This window comes from Nerophis lumbriciformis, linkage group LG15 (assembly GCF_033978685.3).
Source record: "Nerophis lumbriciformis linkage group LG15, RoL_Nlum_v2.1, whole genome shotgun sequence".
In the NCBI taxonomy this organism is placed as follows: Eukaryota; Metazoa; Chordata; class Actinopteri; order Syngnathiformes; family Syngnathidae; genus Nerophis; species Nerophis lumbriciformis.
Window position 1 is genome coordinate 36,635,105 of NC_084562.2, and position 19,056 is coordinate 36,654,160.

Below are 19,056 nucleotides of genomic sequence, written 5' to 3' on the forward strand. Positions count from 1 at the left end.
GAAGCATGAAGTGCTCTAAAACTTGCTGGTAGACGGCTGCGTTGACCCTGGATCTCAGGAAACAGAGTGGACCGACACCAGCAGATGACATGGCACCCCAAACCATCACCCAACCATGCAAATTTTGCATTTCCTTTGGAAATCGAGGTCCCAGAGTCTAGAGGAAGACAGGAGAGGCACAGGATCCACGTTGCCTGAAGTTTAGTGTAAAGTTTCCACCATCAGTGATGGTTTGGGGTGCCATGTCATCTGCTGGTGTCGGTCCACTCTGTTTCCTGAGATCCAGGGTCAACGCAGCCGTCTACCAGCACGTTTTAGAGCACTTCATGCTTCCTGCTGCTGACCTGCTCTATGGAGATGGAGATTTCAAGTTCCAACAGGACTTGGCGCCTGCACACAGCGCAAAATCTACCCGTGCCTGGTTTACGGACCATGGTATTTCTGTTCTAAATTGGCCCGCCAACTCCCCTGACCTTAGCCCCATAGAAAATCTGTGGGGTATTGTGAAAAGGAAGATGCAGAATGCCAGACCCAAAAACGCAGAAGAGTTGAAGGCCACTATCAGAGCAACCTGGGCTCTCATAACACCTGAGCAGTGCCAGAAACTCATCGACTCCATGCCACGCCACATTAACGCAGTAATTGAGGCAAAAGGAGCTCCAACCAAGTATTGAGTATTGTACATGCTCATATTTTTCATTTTCATACTTTTCAGTTGGCCAACATTTCTAAAAATCCCTTTTTTTGTATTAGCCTTAAGTAATATTCTAATTTTGTGACACACGGAATTTTGGATTTTCATTTGTTGCCACTTCAAATCATCAAAATTAAATGAAATAAACATTTGAATGCATCAGTCTGTGTGCAATGAATAAATATAATGTACAAGTTACACCTTTTGAATGCAATTACTGAAATAAATCAAGTTTTTCAAAATATTCTAATTTACTGGCTTTTACCTGTAGATGTCGGTTTCAAGTTTCTTGAATTACAACCGGCAAGCAGTGTAGATTATGTAGATCATGGATGTCAAACTCATTTTCATTGAGGGCCACATTGCAGTTATGAATGCCTTCTTTTATTATCATTTATTAGTGTTAACTATACATTTTACAATTTGCATGGTGTTTATGTGAGTGAGACATTTCTTAGTTTAGTTATATTTTTATGGGTGCATCCGTAGTATCCATAATTGGCTTTTTTTCCCTTGGATCTACTGTATGCGCCCTGTTATCCTCCGCTTCTCACCCAGAGTCAGCTGGGAGACGCATTAGCTTACTCGTGAGTCGTGGCCCCAGAAAACAATCATTTAAAATGAATACACTGTTTTTTCTCCGACTCATCTTTCTGTGCGTTTTTTCCACAGGGGCCTTGACCGGTGTCGTCATTTTGTTATAACGCAGAACCAAGATGGACTTTTTGTCCTATCAGGTGACTGCCAAACCTACCACAGTATCACCGAGCTGATCGAGCATTACAAAGTCAGCCCCATCCAGCCTTTTGGAGAATACCTGACAACCAGTTGTTTTGAGGTGAGATGTTTTAGGCCAACAATCAAATTACAAGCCAGGCTTGTGAAGCCTTATACAAACTGATAACGAGTCCGTGTCTGATATGTGTGTCATGGTCGCTAATGACAGTTATTACAAACCCCGTTTCCATATGAGTTGGGAAATTGTGTTAGATGTAAATATCAGAGGTGTGGACTCGAGTCACATGACTTGGACTCGAGTCAGACTCGAGTCATGAATTTGATGACTTTAGACTCGACTTGACAAAATGTAAAAAGACTTGCAACTCGACTTACACTTTAACATCAATGACTTGTGACTTCACTTGGACTTGAGCCTTTTGAATTGACATGACTTGACATGACTTGCTACTTTCCCCAAAACCCAAAGATGAAAAAGTTATTCGGGAGCGCTCCGTATTTTTCATTGTGTACTCGTCTATCAGCGTTGCGTGTGTCAGCTGGTGTGCTCTCAGTACAACAGCCAATCAAATTAGATCTACTTTGTTTTCATCACACAGCATTCATCCAATCAAATTGCAGGACAACCAACGAAGAAGACATGTCCAAACCACACGCCAGTGAACAAAAAATGATACCTAAAATAATTTCGTTTGGGTATAAAAATTACGAGGTGGTCAACACAAAACGGTTTGCAGTATGCAACACATGCGGTTCGAAAATGACTGATGGAGAGGCAACAACTTCCAACTTCGTCCGGCATTTGAAGTTGCACAAAGAACGGTAAGTTTTGAATGTAAGATAACGTTTATTGGCTAAGTAACGTGACTTTTATTTGCTGTGTAGTTAAATCAGTGAGGCTGTAAACTCACTGCTAACGTTATAACGTTATTGCAAACACGGGAATCTGTTGCAGTTCACTACCTTATTCATACTTTTTGTTCAGTGATTTTTTTAAGCAGGGTTACGTTAGTCAATATATCACACGTAACGTTAGACGGCGGTCAGCAGCACCGCGTATTTTAGCCACCTAAAAAAAGACAAAAATAGTAAAATAAAGGTCAGTTAAAATGTATACTATATTATGAATACGTGTACCGTTTTAGCTAGCTTTCTGACATACTGTTGGTTGTTTACCTTAGTGGTCCCCAACCACCGGGCCGCGGCCCGGTACTGGTCCGTGGATCGATTGGTATCGGGCCGCACAAGAAATATTTTTATTTTTATTTTTATTTTTTTTTTATTAAATCAACATAAAAAACACAAGATACACTTACAAGTAGTGCACCAACCCAAACAAACTCTCTCCCCCCTTTTGTTCTGGGCATTGAACATGAAGACTTCCTTCACTGTTCCGAGTGGCTATGAGAGTCTTGGCAGTGCCTGCCTCCAGTGCTCCAGTGGAGCGAGTTTTCAGCCATGGTGGCATCATACTACACCCCCATCGTGCACAAATGACTGACAGACTCTTGGCTAATTTCGTCTTTCGCAAATGCAATGCAGCATAGGGCCCTGACATAAAAAGTACAACTTTTTTGTTATGTTCACGTATATGTCATGTTTTTTCAATGTTAACACTTTTGTACAAATAAGTACATTTGCACTTTATTTTTCAATGTGTTTGTTCTGTAAAGGAATGAGTTAATGTTTAAAATGACTGGTTAATAGTGTTATTATAAAGTGCAATGTCAGCACAATTTTCTTTCCTGCAATTTAAAATGCACTTGTTTTAATAAATAAATACAGCGTTTGAAAAGCATACACAATCTGTGTTAATATATTAGTCTGTGGTTAAAAGGACTTGAAAGGACTCGAAACTCAAAATGCAGGACTTAGGACTTGACTTGAGACTTTCCAGTCTTGACTTTGGACTTGACTCGGGGCTTGCCTGTCTTGACTCGGGACTTGACTCGGACTTGAGGGCAAAGACTTGAGACTTACTTGTGACTTGCAAAACAATGACTTGGTCCCACCTCTGGTAAATATAAATGGAATACAATGATTTGCGAATCATTTTCAACCCATATTCAGTTGAATATGCTACAAAGACAACATATTTGATGTTCAAACTGATAAACATTTTTTTTTTTTTGCAAAAAATCATTAACTTTAGAATTTGATGCAAGCAACACGTGATAAAGAAGTTGGGAAAGGTGGCAATAAATACTGATAAAGTTGAGGAATGCTCATCAGACACTTATTTGGAACATCCCACAGGTGAACAGGCAAATTGGGAACAGGTGGGTGCCATGATTGGGTATAAAAGTAGATTCCATGAAATGCTCAGTCATTCACAAACAAGGATGGGGCGAGGGTCACCACTTTTGTCAACAAATGCGTGAGCAAATTGTTGAACAGTTTAAGAAAAACCTTTCTAAACCAGCTATTGCAAGGAATTTAGGGATTTCACCATCTACGGTCCGTAATGTCATCAAAGGGTTCAGGGAATCTGGAGAAATCACTGCACGTAAGCAGCTAAGCCCGTGACCTTCGATCCCTCAGGCTGTACTGTATCAACAAGCGACATCAGTGTGTAAAAGATATCACCACATGGGCTCAGGAACACCTCAGAAACCCACTGTCAGTAACTACAGTTGGTCACTACATCTGTAAGTGCAAGTTAAAACTTTCCTATGCAAGGCGAAAACCGTTTATCGACAACACCCAGAAACACCGTCGGCTTCGCTGGGTCTGAGCACATCTAAGATGGACTGATGCAAAGTGGAAAAGTGTTCTGTGGTCTGACGAGTCCACATTTCAAATTGTTTTTGGAAACTGTGGACGTCGTGTACTCCGGACCAAAGAGGAAAAGAACCATCCGGATTGTTATAGGCGCAAAGTTGAAAAGCCAGCATCTGTGATGGTATGGGGGTGTATTAGTGCCCAAGACATGGGTAACTTACACATCTGTGAAGGCGCCATTAATGCTGAAAGGTACATAAAGGTTTTATGTTGCCATCCAAGCAACGTTACCATGGACGCCCCTGCTTATTTCAGCAAGACAATGCCAAGACACGTGTTACATCAACGTGACTTCATAGTAAAAGAGTGCGGGTACTAGACTGGCCTGCCTGTAGTCCAGACCTGTCTCCCATTGAAAATGTGTGGCGCATTATGAAGCCTAAAATACCACTACGGAGACCCCCGGACTGTTGAACAATTTAAGCTGTACATCAAGCAAGAATGGGAAAGAATTCCACCTGAGAAGCTTAAAAAATGTGTCTCCTCAGTTCCCAAATGTTTACTGAGTGTTGTTAAAAGGAAAGGCCATGTAAGACAGTGGTGAACATGCCTTTTCCCAACTACTTTGGCACATGTTGCAGCCATGAAATTCTAAGTTAATTATTATTTGCAAAAAGTTTATGAGTTTGAACATCAAATATGTTGTCTTTCTAGTGCATTCAACTGAATATGGGTTGAAAAGGATTTGCAAATCATTGTATTCCATTTATATTTACATCTAACACAATTTCCCAACTCATATGGAAACTGAGTTTATATTAGTTTCTGGTATTTTGTATAATTTCTTGTCCAGTATTTTTGTTTTTGTTTCCACATTCTGTTTGCCACTCCTCCACTAAACACTGGCTATCTCATCTTTACCTGATTGGAAATCAGGACAAACCGGTTTCTGCTTACTTATTAGGAGGCCTCGTAAGCCAGCCTCATTGTTAGGTCATGGCTGGATCATTTTGCATCACTTTGCATTTTGCGCTTCCTTCACCTGTTTTCCACTTTTGCACTTCCCTGCTGCACTATTTATTTTTGTCATTCAGTACATTTTTAGCTGAACTTCACCTGCCATCTCTACATCCCGGTGTCCAGACCAATACTAAACGTAACAGTGTGAGTGGATATAGAAGTAGTTTTCTGAACAGCTGCATGGAGTCCCCTCAACGTTGACATTATAATTTAACAGTATTTTCAACTACAGTAATTGCAGTTTAATAACACACCCAAAAGGTCATTAAATAAAAACAAATCTGTTATTTTTACAGCACCAAGTAAATGCAACGGCCTCCTACTCTACATGATCTACCAAGTATTTTCACTTTTAGAGATGACCTAAAAAACATCTGACCTCTGAAGTGTATCATTGGTATTTAAGAGCTGCTATCATATCTTTAAATTGGTGGCTTTAATGTGTTTTACATTATATAAGAAAGGTTAAAGGTATATCATGTATCTTCTCATGCTATTGGGATTCAATTATGTTCTATTTAATTTGCAAACATTATGTGATTCACTATATATTCCGCAGGCCTGATTTTTATTTTTATTCCTCATTTAATGACAATACAATTGTATATCATTTCGAGTTTCAATGGTGCTGTCTATGAAGGGAATCCAAATAAACAAACAGTAGTCATAGTTCAATTAGTCATAGTTAATTACTGTACTTGCTTGCATAATTTTAATTAACTTAAAAAAAGACCCCAATCTTTTGACACAAATGCAAATTTTGTCAGAATGTCACACATTTTTTAAATGTTTTTCATGAATAAACGTCATTTATTTGCGCAAAACTGTCATGTCAGGACGAACAACAGAAAATGAATGAACTTAAATACTATGGACATGATTAGTGAAAGCAGGTGCGTGACTCAAAACGTGAAACAGGTGCGTGACGTGACAGGTGAAAACTAATGGTTGCTATGGTGACAAACAAGAGTGCACAATGAGTCCAAACGTGGAACAGGTGAAACTAATGGGTAATCATGCAAACAAGACAAGGGAGTGAAAAGCCAGAAACTAAACAAAACATGACTTAAAACAAAACATGATTACACAGACATGACAGAGCCCCTCCCTTTAAGGACAGATACCAGATGTCCATAAAAAAATTAACAAGAGTCATGGGAGGGCGGGAGGGGGACATGGCGGTGGGTCGCCAGACCACGTGTCACCGTATCCACCGGGGCAGAGTTAGGTGGCGGCGGCGAGTGGAACGCCGCTGCAGCAGGCGAGGCGGGCGCCCAGGGAATGGCCACATTCGTGGCCGACTGGGAGGTGGGCGCACTTGGCGTGGCGGGCGACCAGGTAGCGGCCATATCCGTGGCCGACGAGGAGGAAGGCGCGTAGTCATCGTGGCAGGCGTGGAAGCTCGACGTGGTGAGTCAGGCGGCGAAGCTCGGCGTGGCGCGTCAGGCGGCGAAGCTCGGCGTGGGTCTTGGTCTTGGCATGGCGGGTCTTGGTCTTGGTCTTGGCATGGCGGGTCTTGGTCTTGGTCTTGGCATGGCGGGCCTTGGTCTTGGTCTTGGCATGGCGGGTCTTGGTCTTGGTCTTGGCATGTCGGGTCTTGGTCTTGGCATGGCGGGTCTTGGTCTTGGCATGGCGGGTCTTGGTCTTGGTCTTGGCATGGCGGGTCTTGGTCTTGGCATGGCGGGTCTTGGTCTTGGTCTTGGCATGGCGGGTCTTGGTCTTGGCATGGCGGGTCTTGGTCTTGGTCTTGGCATGGCGGGTCTTGGTCTAGGTCTTGGCATGGCGGGTCTTGGTCTAGGTCTTGGCGTCGTGGAGCTGCGACTGGCGGCACTTGGCGTCGTGGAGCTGCGACTGGCGGCACTTGGCGTCGTGGAGCTGCGACTGGCGGCACTTGGCGTCGTGGAGCTGCGACTGGCGGCACTTGGCGTCGTGGAGCTGCGACTGGCGGCACTTGGCGTCGTGGAGCTGCGACTGGCGACACTTGGCGTCGTGGAGCTGCGACTGGCGGCACTTGGCGTCGTTGAGCTGCGACTGGCGACACTTGGCGTCGTGGAGCTGGTACCGGAGCTTGGCGTGGTGGGTCTTGGCGTAGTGGAGCTTGTGCTAGCCTTGGTGCGGCGACAGGTGCTAACCGTGGGGCAGCTACAGGTGCTAGCCATGGAGCAGTTACAGGTGCTAGCTTTGGTGCAGGTGGAGGTGGCCTAGCTGGGGGTTGCGGCTTGGCATGGCGAAGCTGAGTCACCCCACCTGTACAGTTCCCAGCCCTAGCCCCCCCCCTCAAGGAGCGGATACCAGACGCGCTCCCCGCGGTCTGGAACCGTTTTTAGGTGTGGGTGGAGCGAGGTCAGGAGGGGGGCAGAATCCTCCCCACTAAATTGTCCAAAAAATATTTCTTTTTCCCCCACCTGGGGTTGTGTGGGCGGAAAAAAAGAAACATTTTGTGACGGGGGCGGGGCTTGAGTCTTGGGGGGCAAGGATTGTACCAGTGAGCGGGTCTGTGAAAAAATTTTCTGGAAGTGTCTGATTCTGGCAAAAAAGTCCTTTGGTGGTGGCTGATAGACAAAGTTAACAGAATTAAAAAAAAAATCTTGGTCTCTGATGTCATCACCAGTGGGTGGGGTGACGTCATGACAAGGCGGCGGCGTGATGTCATCTGCGGGAAAACTTTTTTGCTGACGACATCTGTCAGGACTTGGACTGTGGCTTAGTTTGTTCTCCCGAGGTGCAAGTGAATTGGACTGGCCATGGCGTGAAGGTAAATACATTATTTATTTTACACTAAAAGGAACAAACGAAAAGCGCGCACAGGGGCGGAGGTACAAACTTGACTAATGAAAACAAAAGACTTGCACGGGGGCAAAAAACTATGAACAACAAAAAACACTAACTGTGGTAATAATAAACAAACTTACTTGGCATGGACATGAAGTGCGCAGAGGTGAACAGAGTGTGACAGGGGGCATAAATGCGGGGATGTCGTCAGGACGAACAAAAGAAAATGAATGAACTTAAATACTATGGACATGATTAGTGAAAGCAGGTGCGTGACTCAAAACGTGAAACAGGTGCGTGACGTGACAGGTGAAAACTAATGGTTGCTATGGTGACAAACAAGAGTGCACAATGAGTCCAAACGTGGAACAGGTGAAACTAATGGGTAATCATGCAAACAAGACAAGGGAGTGAAAAGCCAGAAACTAAACAAAACATGACTTAAAACAAAACATGATTACATAGACATGACAAAAACCTGCTAACAGTATAGTATGTATTGCACATTTTGAACATTAGCTATGTGCACATGGAAACATTTAATCGGATTAAAAGCCTAACCAGAATAATAATGCTTCATGTAAACATGCCAGTCGGAATATTCTTACGCGATCACACACGTTCGAAACAAAATTTTATTCCAATCGAGACGGGTGGTTTATGCCGATAGTCATTCAGATTGTAGCACAATTATCCTTACTGCGCATGTCTTGGATGTCAGCTATACATTGGTGGTGGAGCGGGAACTGAAATTAATAGCCTCGGAATGAAGCGATTGTCTTGCTGCTGTCTCCTCCCATTCAACATGTACAGATGTAGGGTTGTATGCTGTTGAGTTTGTTGCTTTAAAACGAGACTAGCAAAAAACAAAAGTATGGTTTTGGAGTGTCATGTGTCGATGTAACAATAAAATAAAGTATCCAGTCGTCGTCTTAACGAGCTGTTTTATTCACGACATTACAGCTACTCTATTTGCTAACTGCGAGCCTCAAACACATACACAGAATGTTGTAACATGAATGCGTGCTGCAACCCATTTATAATCACAACATAAAAAGCACAGAACAGCTCCATTTCAGAAAGAGAGGTAAAACAAAAGTAGTAAACAGAAGCAAAAAATTATAAATAAATACTGTGATAACGTCGGACAAGCAGAAATGCACAAAGTCATGTTTGTTAACAATGGAAGTCTAATGCTCCTTCAGCACCTGTAGTGAGCGAACTTGACCAAAAGATAGCACCATAGCACAAATAATAACATACATTTGCGTTTATGTCAGGTTCTGCGCATGTCAAAATAAAGTGCTGTATTCTGATTTAAGGTGTGATCCAGCTAATTTATTTCAATGTCCATGTACACAGTAACATTATAACCCAATGATGACTAGATTAAACAAATGTTGTCCATGTACATGTGGCTACTGATGCAAATAGTCACGTGGGGGTTAATGCAGCTTGCTGCGGTTCGTTCTCTTAAAGCAACAATGGACGGCTTCGGACGACAGCGTGAAGGTAGGCTTTGGTTTATTAAAATTAAATAAATCCAAACTACCAAAATGCAGGCGAAACAAAACAAAAAAGGCAAGCGTGCCTAAAACACATGAAGCTAATTACTTAGCATGAACTAGGACATGGTATAAACAAAACTTACGTGGCATAGATGTGACGCAAACAATGAATCCACACCGAGTGACCGGAAAAGGCAGAACTAAATAGAGTCTCTGATGAGCAACAGGTGCGCGAAAAGGCAGGTGAAAATCATAAGTAACCATGGTGACTAAACTCAGGAAGTGCATAACCAGGAACTAAAAGGAGTCCAAAACAAACCGATAACACAAAAAATTATCCGACCACGGATCATGACAGAGCTCCCCCCTTAAGGACAGATTCTAGATGTCCTAAAAACAAAACACATGCAGGGTCAAAAGTCACGGGAGGGCGGAGGGAGGACTTGGCGGTGGGTCGCCAGGCCAAGTGTCCCCGAATCCACCGAGGCAAAGTCAAGTGGCGGGGGCGAGTGGAACGCCGCTGCAGCAGGCGAGGCGGGCGACCAGGGAATAGCCACATTTGTGGCCGACGGGGAGGTGGGCGCACTTGGCGAAGCGGACGACCAGGGAGCGGCCACATCCGTGGTCAACGGGGAGGTGGGCGCGTCGGCGCCGTCATGGCAGGCTTGGAAGCAACGAACAAGGCAGGCGTGGACACCGCAGCGGACGAGTCAGGCGTGGACGCCGCAGCGGACGAGTCAGGCGTGGACGCCGCAGCGGACGAGTCAGGTGTGGTAGCCGCAGCGGACGAGTCAGGCGTGGTAGCAGGTGCAGGCGGCGAAGCTTGGCGTGGCGCAGGTACAGGCGGCGAAGCTTGGCGTGGCGCAGGTACAGGCGGCGAAGCTTGGCGTGGCGCAGGTACAGGCGGCGAAGCTTCGCGTGGCGCAGGTACAGGTGGCGAAGCTTGGCGTGGCGCAGGTACAGGCGGCGAAGCTTGGCGTGTCAGCCGAGGTGCAGGAACAGGTGTCAGCTGAGGTGCAGGAGCAGGAGCAGGTGCTAACCGAGGTGCAGGAGCAGGAACAGGTGCTAGCCGAGGAGCAGGAACAGGAGCTAGCCGAGGAGCAGGAACTGGAGCTAGCGGAGGAGCATGAACTGGAGCTAGCCGAGGAGCAGGAACTGGAGCTGGTGGCGTTTGCAAGCCCACCGGAGATGATGATGCCGTCTGCAAGCCCACCGGAGATGATGGTGGCGTCTGCAGGCCCACCGGAGATGATGATGGCGTCTGCAGGCCCACCGGAGATGATGGTGGCGTCTGCAGGCCCACCGGACATGATGGTGTCTGCAGGCCCACCGGAGATGATGGTGGCGTCTGCAGGCCCACCCGGGCTGAGGTTAGCCATGAGCATGGCGGAGGCGGTCTAGCTGGGGGTTGCGGCTTGACATGCCGACGGACTGGTGGTGGAGGACGGGCTGGAGGTTGCGGCTTGGCAGGCCAAAAGACTGGTGGTGGCGGCCGGGATGGAGGTTGCTGCCTGGATGGATGCAGCTGAGCCACCCCACCAGCACAGCTCCCGGCCCCAGCCCCCCCCTCAAGGGGCGGATACCAGACGCGCTCCTTGCGGTCTGGAAATGTCTTTAAGGGCGGGTGGCGGGAGGTCAGGAGGGGGGCAAAATCCTCCCCTCTAAATTGTCCAAAATGTCTTTTCCCATCCCCCACCTGAGGTCGTGTAGGAGGACGAGAGAAAAAGGTTGATGATGTGGGCGGGGCTCTAGTCCTTAGGGGCAGAGTCAGAGTCACTGGGGGCGGAGGTGACTGAGGTTGACAAAATCTAACTTTTGAAAAATTGTCCTGACAATATTTTATTTTAGGAATGAAGTCTTTAGGAGGTGGCTGACAGAAAGAGCTAGATTGAAAAAAAAAATCTTCGTCTCTGCCGTCATCACCTGTGGGCGGGGTGACGTCATCCGCGTGGGTCTCCAGCTGACTGACAGCCCAATCGGTGAACTGCTTAGCGAAGTGTGCTAGAAGATTACCATACAATGGCGGCGAGGAAGACTGGGTTGCCCGTGGAGTCTTACTGTCTGGAGGAGGAGTTTGGGGGTATGACACACATGTTTTTAATGTAACCTTGCTGCTGCCCTTTTGGCCAGGTTTCCCTTGGAAAAGAGATCTTTGATCTCAATGGGATTTTACCTGGTTAAATAAAGGCTAATAATAATAACACACCCTGATGGCGAAACGAAGCCTTTCTGGCTGGCTTCCGCTTTCGCCAGCGCGTCTCAATCTCCTTGTGGCCAGGTGCGAGAGAACATGATGGTGGATTCATTTCTGTCACGTGGGGGTTAATGCAGCTTGCTGCGGTTCGTTCTCTCAAAGCAACAATGGACGGCTCCGGACGACAGCGTGAAGGTAGGCTTTGGTTTATTAAAATTAAATAAATCCAAACTACCAAAATGCAGGCCAAACAAAACAAAAAAGGCAAGCGTGCCTAAAACACATGAAGCTAATTACTTAGCATGGACTAGGACATGGTATAAACAAAACTTACGTGGCATAGATGTGACGCAAACAATGAATCCACACCGAGTGACCGGAAAAGGCAGAACTAAATAGAGTCTCTGATGAGCAACAGGTGCGCGAAAAGGCAGGTGAAAATCATAAGTAACCATGGTGACTAAACTCAGGAAGTGCATAACCAGGAACTAAAAGGAGTCCAAAACAAACCGATAACACAAAAAATTATCCGACCACGGATCATGACAGAGCTCCCCCCTTAAGGACAGATTCTAGATGTCCTAAAAACAAAACACATGCAGGGTCAAAAGTCACGGGAGGGCGGAGGGAGGACTTGGCGGTGGGTCGCCAGGCCAAGTGTCCCCGAATCCACCGAGGCAAAGTCAAGTGGCGGGGGCGAGTGGAACGCCGCTGCAGCAGGCGAGGCGGGCGACCAGGGAATAGCCACATTTGTGGCCGACGGGGAGGTGGGCGCACTTGGCGAAGCGGACGACCAGGGAGCGGCCACATCCGTGGTCAACGGGGAGGTGGGCGCGTCGGCGCCGTCATGGCAGGCTTGGAAGCAACGAACAAGGCAGGCGTGGACACCGCAGCGGACGAGTCAGGCGTGGACGCCGCAGCGGACGAGTCAGGCGTGGACGCCGCAGCGGACGAGTCAGGTGTGGTAGCCGATAACACAAAAGATGATCCGACCACGGATCATGACACAAATAATGTCCTAATGAAGCAAAATTTGCCACAAGCACACCAGTAGGAGTCGCTTCAATTATTGCACTCACGAATACATCGACCTGATCACTGAGCGTTAGAAACCCAGGTAATATCTGTGGTTAAGCTAAAGAAACATGTGCGGTCAAAATAAACTGTGTGATTAATCTGTGTTTTATACATGATTAATGCAACACGTTTTGTAATTAATTAATTAATCTCATTCAGTACATCATGGTTCTGGTTTTATACTCTACTGTTACAGGCAACATTTCAACATATGCTGTTTTCATATGTGACTTGTTGTAGATTAATAAGCAGATATACGCTTCAACTAAAGAAGCAATAACCAGAATAACGTTTTTTCAGGCAAACTCTGCTGAGCTGTACGATGTGGTGAATTACAGCAGCAAAGGGAAATCAGGAGTAAGAGTCCAATCTCTGCGGAGCCTGTGGGACCAAAATAATGCAGACTGCACAGGAGACAGTAAAATGATCCTGCAACACACTGGCGGAATACACACTGTAGTTCAGCCCCCTGCCCTGCCGCCCAAATCCCAAAACAGGAAGCTGACTGGAACAGTGTCCGTCGATGCCATATCCATCTCTCAGGTACAGTATCATTGTAGAGTACAGGTACAATCATTGTCTGTGACATAGAGCAGGGTGGTCAAATCGTATTACAGGATGTGGGAGGCCACATTAAAAGATGCCAAAACCAATCCGATGTAAGTCAATATATGCTAAGCCAGTGGTTCTGAAACTTTTTTCACCAACTACCACCTCAGAAAACATTGGCTTTCCAAGTACCACCATAATGACAACATTAAAATACAGTAGCATTGAAGGGCCTAAATATTTGTTAAAAACAAGGCAGAGGTTTCATTTAACATTAACATTTCATCATCATTCATCATTGGCCACTAAAACATTACACACAGTTTTACCGGTAACACTGTGTTTGAATATTGAATGAAGTGATTGTCCATACCACTAGTGGTACACCACAGTTTGAGAATCACTGTGATATGCTATCGGATAGAGATGGGACTCTGACGACTTAAAATTTGATCCCGATTCTCAGGGTGATCATTCGATTTAGAGTCGATTCTCGATTCAACAAAATTCTTTATTCAAATCAATTTTCTGAAACCAATGTTTGGTATAAAAATTATTGTAAAACCTTATCAAAACAAGCTGTGATTACAAAAGCTCTTCTTGACTGCGGACGTATATGCACTGGCAGTAGGAAATGGAGATGGCCTAAAAACATTATTTTTTATAATTGATTCTTTCATATATATATATATATATATATATATATATATATATATATATATATATATATATATATATATATATATGTATATATGAAAGAATCAATTATAAAAAATAATGTTTTTAGGCCATCTCCATTTCCTACTGCCAGTGCATATACGTGTATATATATATATATATATATACATATATATATATATATATATATATATATATATATATATATATATATATATATATATATATATATATACATATACTGATTGACAAATTCCTCAATCTGATTGACAAACACTTTCCCAAAGACAACATCCTAAGAAAAGTATTCAACAAGAACAACATTAAATTGAGCTACAGCTGCATGAACAATATACGACAAATCATCTCAAACCACAACAAAACAATTGCAAATGAGCCGTCGGCCCTCAGACAGAGCGACTCCAAAACCAACAAAGGATGTAATTGTCGAAAGAAACCTGATTGCCCTCTCAACGGGGGGTGCTTACAAACATCAGTTGTCTACCAATCTAAGGTAATACGCAAGGACATTAACACATCCGACACATATGTAGGATTAACCGAGGGAGAATTCAAAACCAGATGGAACAATCACAAGGCTTCTTTCAGGAACAAAAACCTGCGAAATACCACAGAACTCAGCAAACACATTTGGGACCTCAAAGACAATAATGTTGAATATTCAATAACATGGCAAATTCTTGCATCCAGCACACCTTACAATAGTGGTAATAAAAGATGCAACCTATGCTTGAAAGAGAAACTGTTTATTATTTACCGTCCGGACCTGTCATCCCTCAACAAGCGCAGCGAAATTGTAACAACATGCCGCCATAGACGGAAACACCTCCTAGGTAACACATGAGCCAATCACCACGCCCCTAGGCCAGCCTGTACCCACCCACACTGTGCCCTATATAAACCATGGTATGCGAATGCTCCCATTAAAATCTCCTGACGATTGAGGGTACCCCCCCTCATGAAACAGGCCTGTAGAGATGAAATAGTCTTGTGATTTTTTTCCCCACACATACATATATTGCGCTCTACTACGGTATCGAGCACTATTTTTTGGATAACCTTATTAAGACATATATATGTATATATATATATATATATATATATATATATATATATATATATATATATATATATATATTTATACATATAAATACATTATGATTCGATTTAGAATCAGTATTAATGAGAATCACGATTCAGATGGGAATCAATTTTTCTTACTATCTGAACAAAACATCCACATCTTGGCTTTAAGTTATAGCTGACAAAGCACATTACAATGGTCCCTTGTTTATCGCAGGCCAATTGGTTCTACGTCTCACCGTGGTAAACAACTTTGCACATAGTAGTATTGTCAATAATCACATATCTTTATAGTGAGAGCATAAAAAACTATTTACTACCTAATGAATCATTATTTTGATCGTCACATCAAGATAATAAAAAATATGAAAAAAAATGCACTGTAAGACATAAACTTATTTTAACACTTAAAGGACGTATATTATGATTTTTTTTCTACATTGAAAACACTTCCTTGTGGCTCACATCACATTTAATGGTGGTTCTTCGGTCCAAATTTTGCATAGATTATGTTTTACAGATCATCTTCAAACCGCTTTCTGACCGTCTCTTCGGGATGCGTCGTTTTGTGGGTGGTCTTATTTATGTGCCTCCACTTTGTCTGCGTCTTATTCTCGTCAGCCGTGTTGTAGATTTTGGTGCTTCCATATCGAGTTTACTGACAGATATTTCTAAATATACGCTACTTTGTATTAGAAATAGCAACAGCGGAGGATGCATGTGCATGTAAACTGCCCCGCAACAAGAGGATAGAGAAAAAAAAAAGTTAGCTCATTGACTACAGTGTCAGACTACAATGGTAGACTAGCGCAAAGATCTTCGGGAGATATCTGCTGACGTCACAGGGCAAAAATGTCACTGGACAGAGCTAATTCCAAACAGCTCGTTTGGAGGAAATATGAAGGAAGGTAAGATTGTTTTAGAAATATCCCTGCAATACCTATACTGTTTGATTTAAAATTTTCGGGACTTATGGGGATCCTAAATAAACAAGAGCATGTACCATCAGGTAAGAAAAGTTGGTTTTGCAAAACAGGTTAGAGTGTCCGCCCTGAGATTGGTAGGTTGTGAGTTCAAACCCCGGCCGAGTCAATCAATCAATCAATCAATGTTTATTTATATAGCCCTAAATCACAAGTGTCTCAAAGGGCTGCACAAGCCACAACGACATCCTCGGTATAGCCCACATAAGGGCAAGGAAAAACTCACCCCAGTGGGACGTCGATGTGAATGACTACAAGAAACCTTGGAGAGGACCGCATATGTGGGTAACCCCCCCCCCTCTAGGGAGACCGAATGCAATGGATGTCGAGTGGGTCTAACATAATATTGTGAGAGTCCAGTCCATAGTGGATCCAGCATAACAGTAAGGGTCCAGTCCACAGTGGGGTCAGCAGGAAACCATCCCGAGCGGAGACGGGTCAGCAGCGCAGAGATGTTCCCAACCGATATACAGGCGAGCGGTCCACCCCGGGTCCCGACCCCGGACAGCCAGCACCCCATCCATGGCCACCGGATCTGAGTGTCTCCCCTTCCACAAGGGATAGGGGGGAGCAGAGGAGAAAAGAAAAGAAACGGCAGATCAACTGGTCTAAAAAAAGGGGGGCTATTCAAAGGCTAGAGTATACAAATGAGTTTTAAGATGGGACTTAAATGTTTCTACTGAGGTAGCATCTCTAACTGTTATCGGGAGGGCATTCCATAGTGCTGGAGCCCGAATAGAAAACGCTCTACAGCCCGCAGACTTTTTTTGGGCTCTGGGAATCACTAATAAGCCGGAGTTCTTTGAACGCAGATTTCTTGCCGGGACATATGGTACAATACAATCGGCAAGATAGGCTGGAGCTAGACCGTGTAGTATTTTATACGTAAGTAGTAAAACCTTAAAGTCGCATCTTAAGTGCACAGGAAGCCAGTGCAGGTGAGCCAGTATAGGCGTAATATGATCAAACTTTCTTGTTCTTGTCAAAAGTCTAGCAGCCGCATTTTGTACCAACTGTAATCTTTTAATGCTAGACATAGGGAGACCCGAAAATAATACGTTACAGTAATCGAGACGAGACGTACCAAAGACTATAAAAATGGGACCCATTACCTCCCTGCTTGGCACTCAGCATCAAGGGTTGGAAGTGGGGGTTAAATCACCAAAATTATTCCCGAGCGCGGCCACCGCTGCTGCTCACTGCTCCCCTCACCTCCCATGGGGCGGAAGAAGGGGATGGGTCAAATGCAGAGGGTAATTTTTCAGTGGTACTTTAACTTTAACTTTGAATACGCTTTTAAAAAAAAGTTAACAAAAAAAAAAAATGTATCTACGATTTAGTGAAGCAGCAATATTTGAAGCAAAAAAGAGGACTTTAGTGAATATCTAATAATATATGTCATTAATATTAAATGTATTTTGTTTTTAGAATATGTCAAGGGCTAATAAAAAATTGCTGCTGGCTTATAATAGCCACACTTTGGACACCTCTGCCATAGAGCATCATTTTGTCCTACACATGAACCTACATGAACCTACTCAGTGGCCTAGTGGTCAGAGTGTCCGCCCTGAGATCGGTAGGTTGTGAGTTCAAACCCCGGTTGAGTCATACCAAAGACTATAAAAATGGGACCCATTACCTCCCTGCTTGGCACTCAGCATCAAGGGTTGGAATTAGGGGTTAAATCATCAAAAATGATTCCCGGGCTGCTGCCCACTGCTCCCCTCACCTCCTAGGGAGTGAACAAGGGTATGGGTCAAATACAGAGGACACATTTCACCACACCTAGTGTGTGTGTGACAATCATTGGTGCTTTAATTAATGAAAATGGAACCTTTAAAGCTCTCTGGTCTACAACCATGGGCAGGGACTCCGGACTCCAGGTAGGGAAATGATTTGGAGCCGAAGAGCGGTAAGGGGTAAGCCAGGGCAGTTATACTGGTGGCCCAGAAGGCCAGGGAATGATACCATAGTTCAGTTCAGTCCTCCAGTTCGGTTCAATACATGGGAGAGACATAAAAGGTTTTGCAGCAAATTTTCGATAAACACTAGCCCCTGTTGTGTACTGAAGATGAACTTGGAACAGCAACAGATCCTTGCATTGACATTTTAACCTCCTGAAGTCCAACGGCGCTATTTTCTTATATACAAAAAACAAACATCCATTAAGAGCAGGCCTGGACAATTATTTTGACTCAGGGGGCCAAATTTAGAGAAAACAATGTGTCTGGGGGCCGGTATATCTATTTTTAGGAACACTAATACAAAACCTCACAATAATGTCAATCAATCAATCAATCAATCTTTATTTATATAGCCCTAAATCACAAGTGTCTCAAAGGGCTGCACAAGCCACAACGACATCCTCGGTACAAAGCCCACATACGGGCAAGGAAAAACTCACCCCAGTGGGACGTCGATGTGAATGACTATGAGAAACCTTGGAGAGGACCGCATATGTGGGTAACCCCCCCCCCTCTAGGGGAGACCGAAAGCAATGGATGTCGAGTGGGTCTGACATAATATTGTGAGAGTCCAGTCCATAGTGGATCCAACATAATAGTAAGAGTCCAGTCCATAGTGGGGCCAGCAGGACACCATCCCGAGCGGAGACGGGTCAGCAGCGTAGAGATGTTCCCAGCCGATGCACAGGCGAGCGGTCCACCCCGGGTCCCGACTCTGGACAGCCAGCACTTCATCCATGGCCACCGGACCTGTGCCCCCCCCCCCCTCAAGGAAAAGGGGAGCAGAGGAGAAAAGAAAAGAAACGGCAGATCAACTGGTCTAACAGGGGGGCTATTTAAAGGCTAGAGTATACAAATGAGTTTTAAGATGGGACTTAAATGCTTCTACTGAGGTAACATCTCTAACTGTTACCGGGAGGGCATTCCATAGTACTGGAGCCCGAATAGAAAACGCTCTATAGCCCGCAGACTTTTTTTGGGCTCTGGGAATCACTAATAAGCCGGAGTTCTTTGAACGCAGATTTCTTGCCGGGACATATGGTACAATGCAATC

General features: G+C 44.5%; 1 protein-coding gene across 1 annotated transcript in view; it reads left to right on the forward strand.

The window, feature by feature from the left end:
• The window catches only part of sh2d7 (SH2 domain containing 7), a 29,091-nt gene that overhangs the window by 7,342 nt on the left and 2,693 nt on the right, over positions 1-19,056 (forward strand). The window contains exons 3-4 of the mRNA XM_072914857.1: positions 1,367-1,532; positions 13,025-13,267. Coding sequence (XP_072770958.1) covers positions 1,367-1,532; positions 13,025-13,267 — 409 coding nt within the window. The remainder of the gene's footprint in view (positions 1-1,366; positions 1,533-13,024; positions 13,268-19,056) is intronic.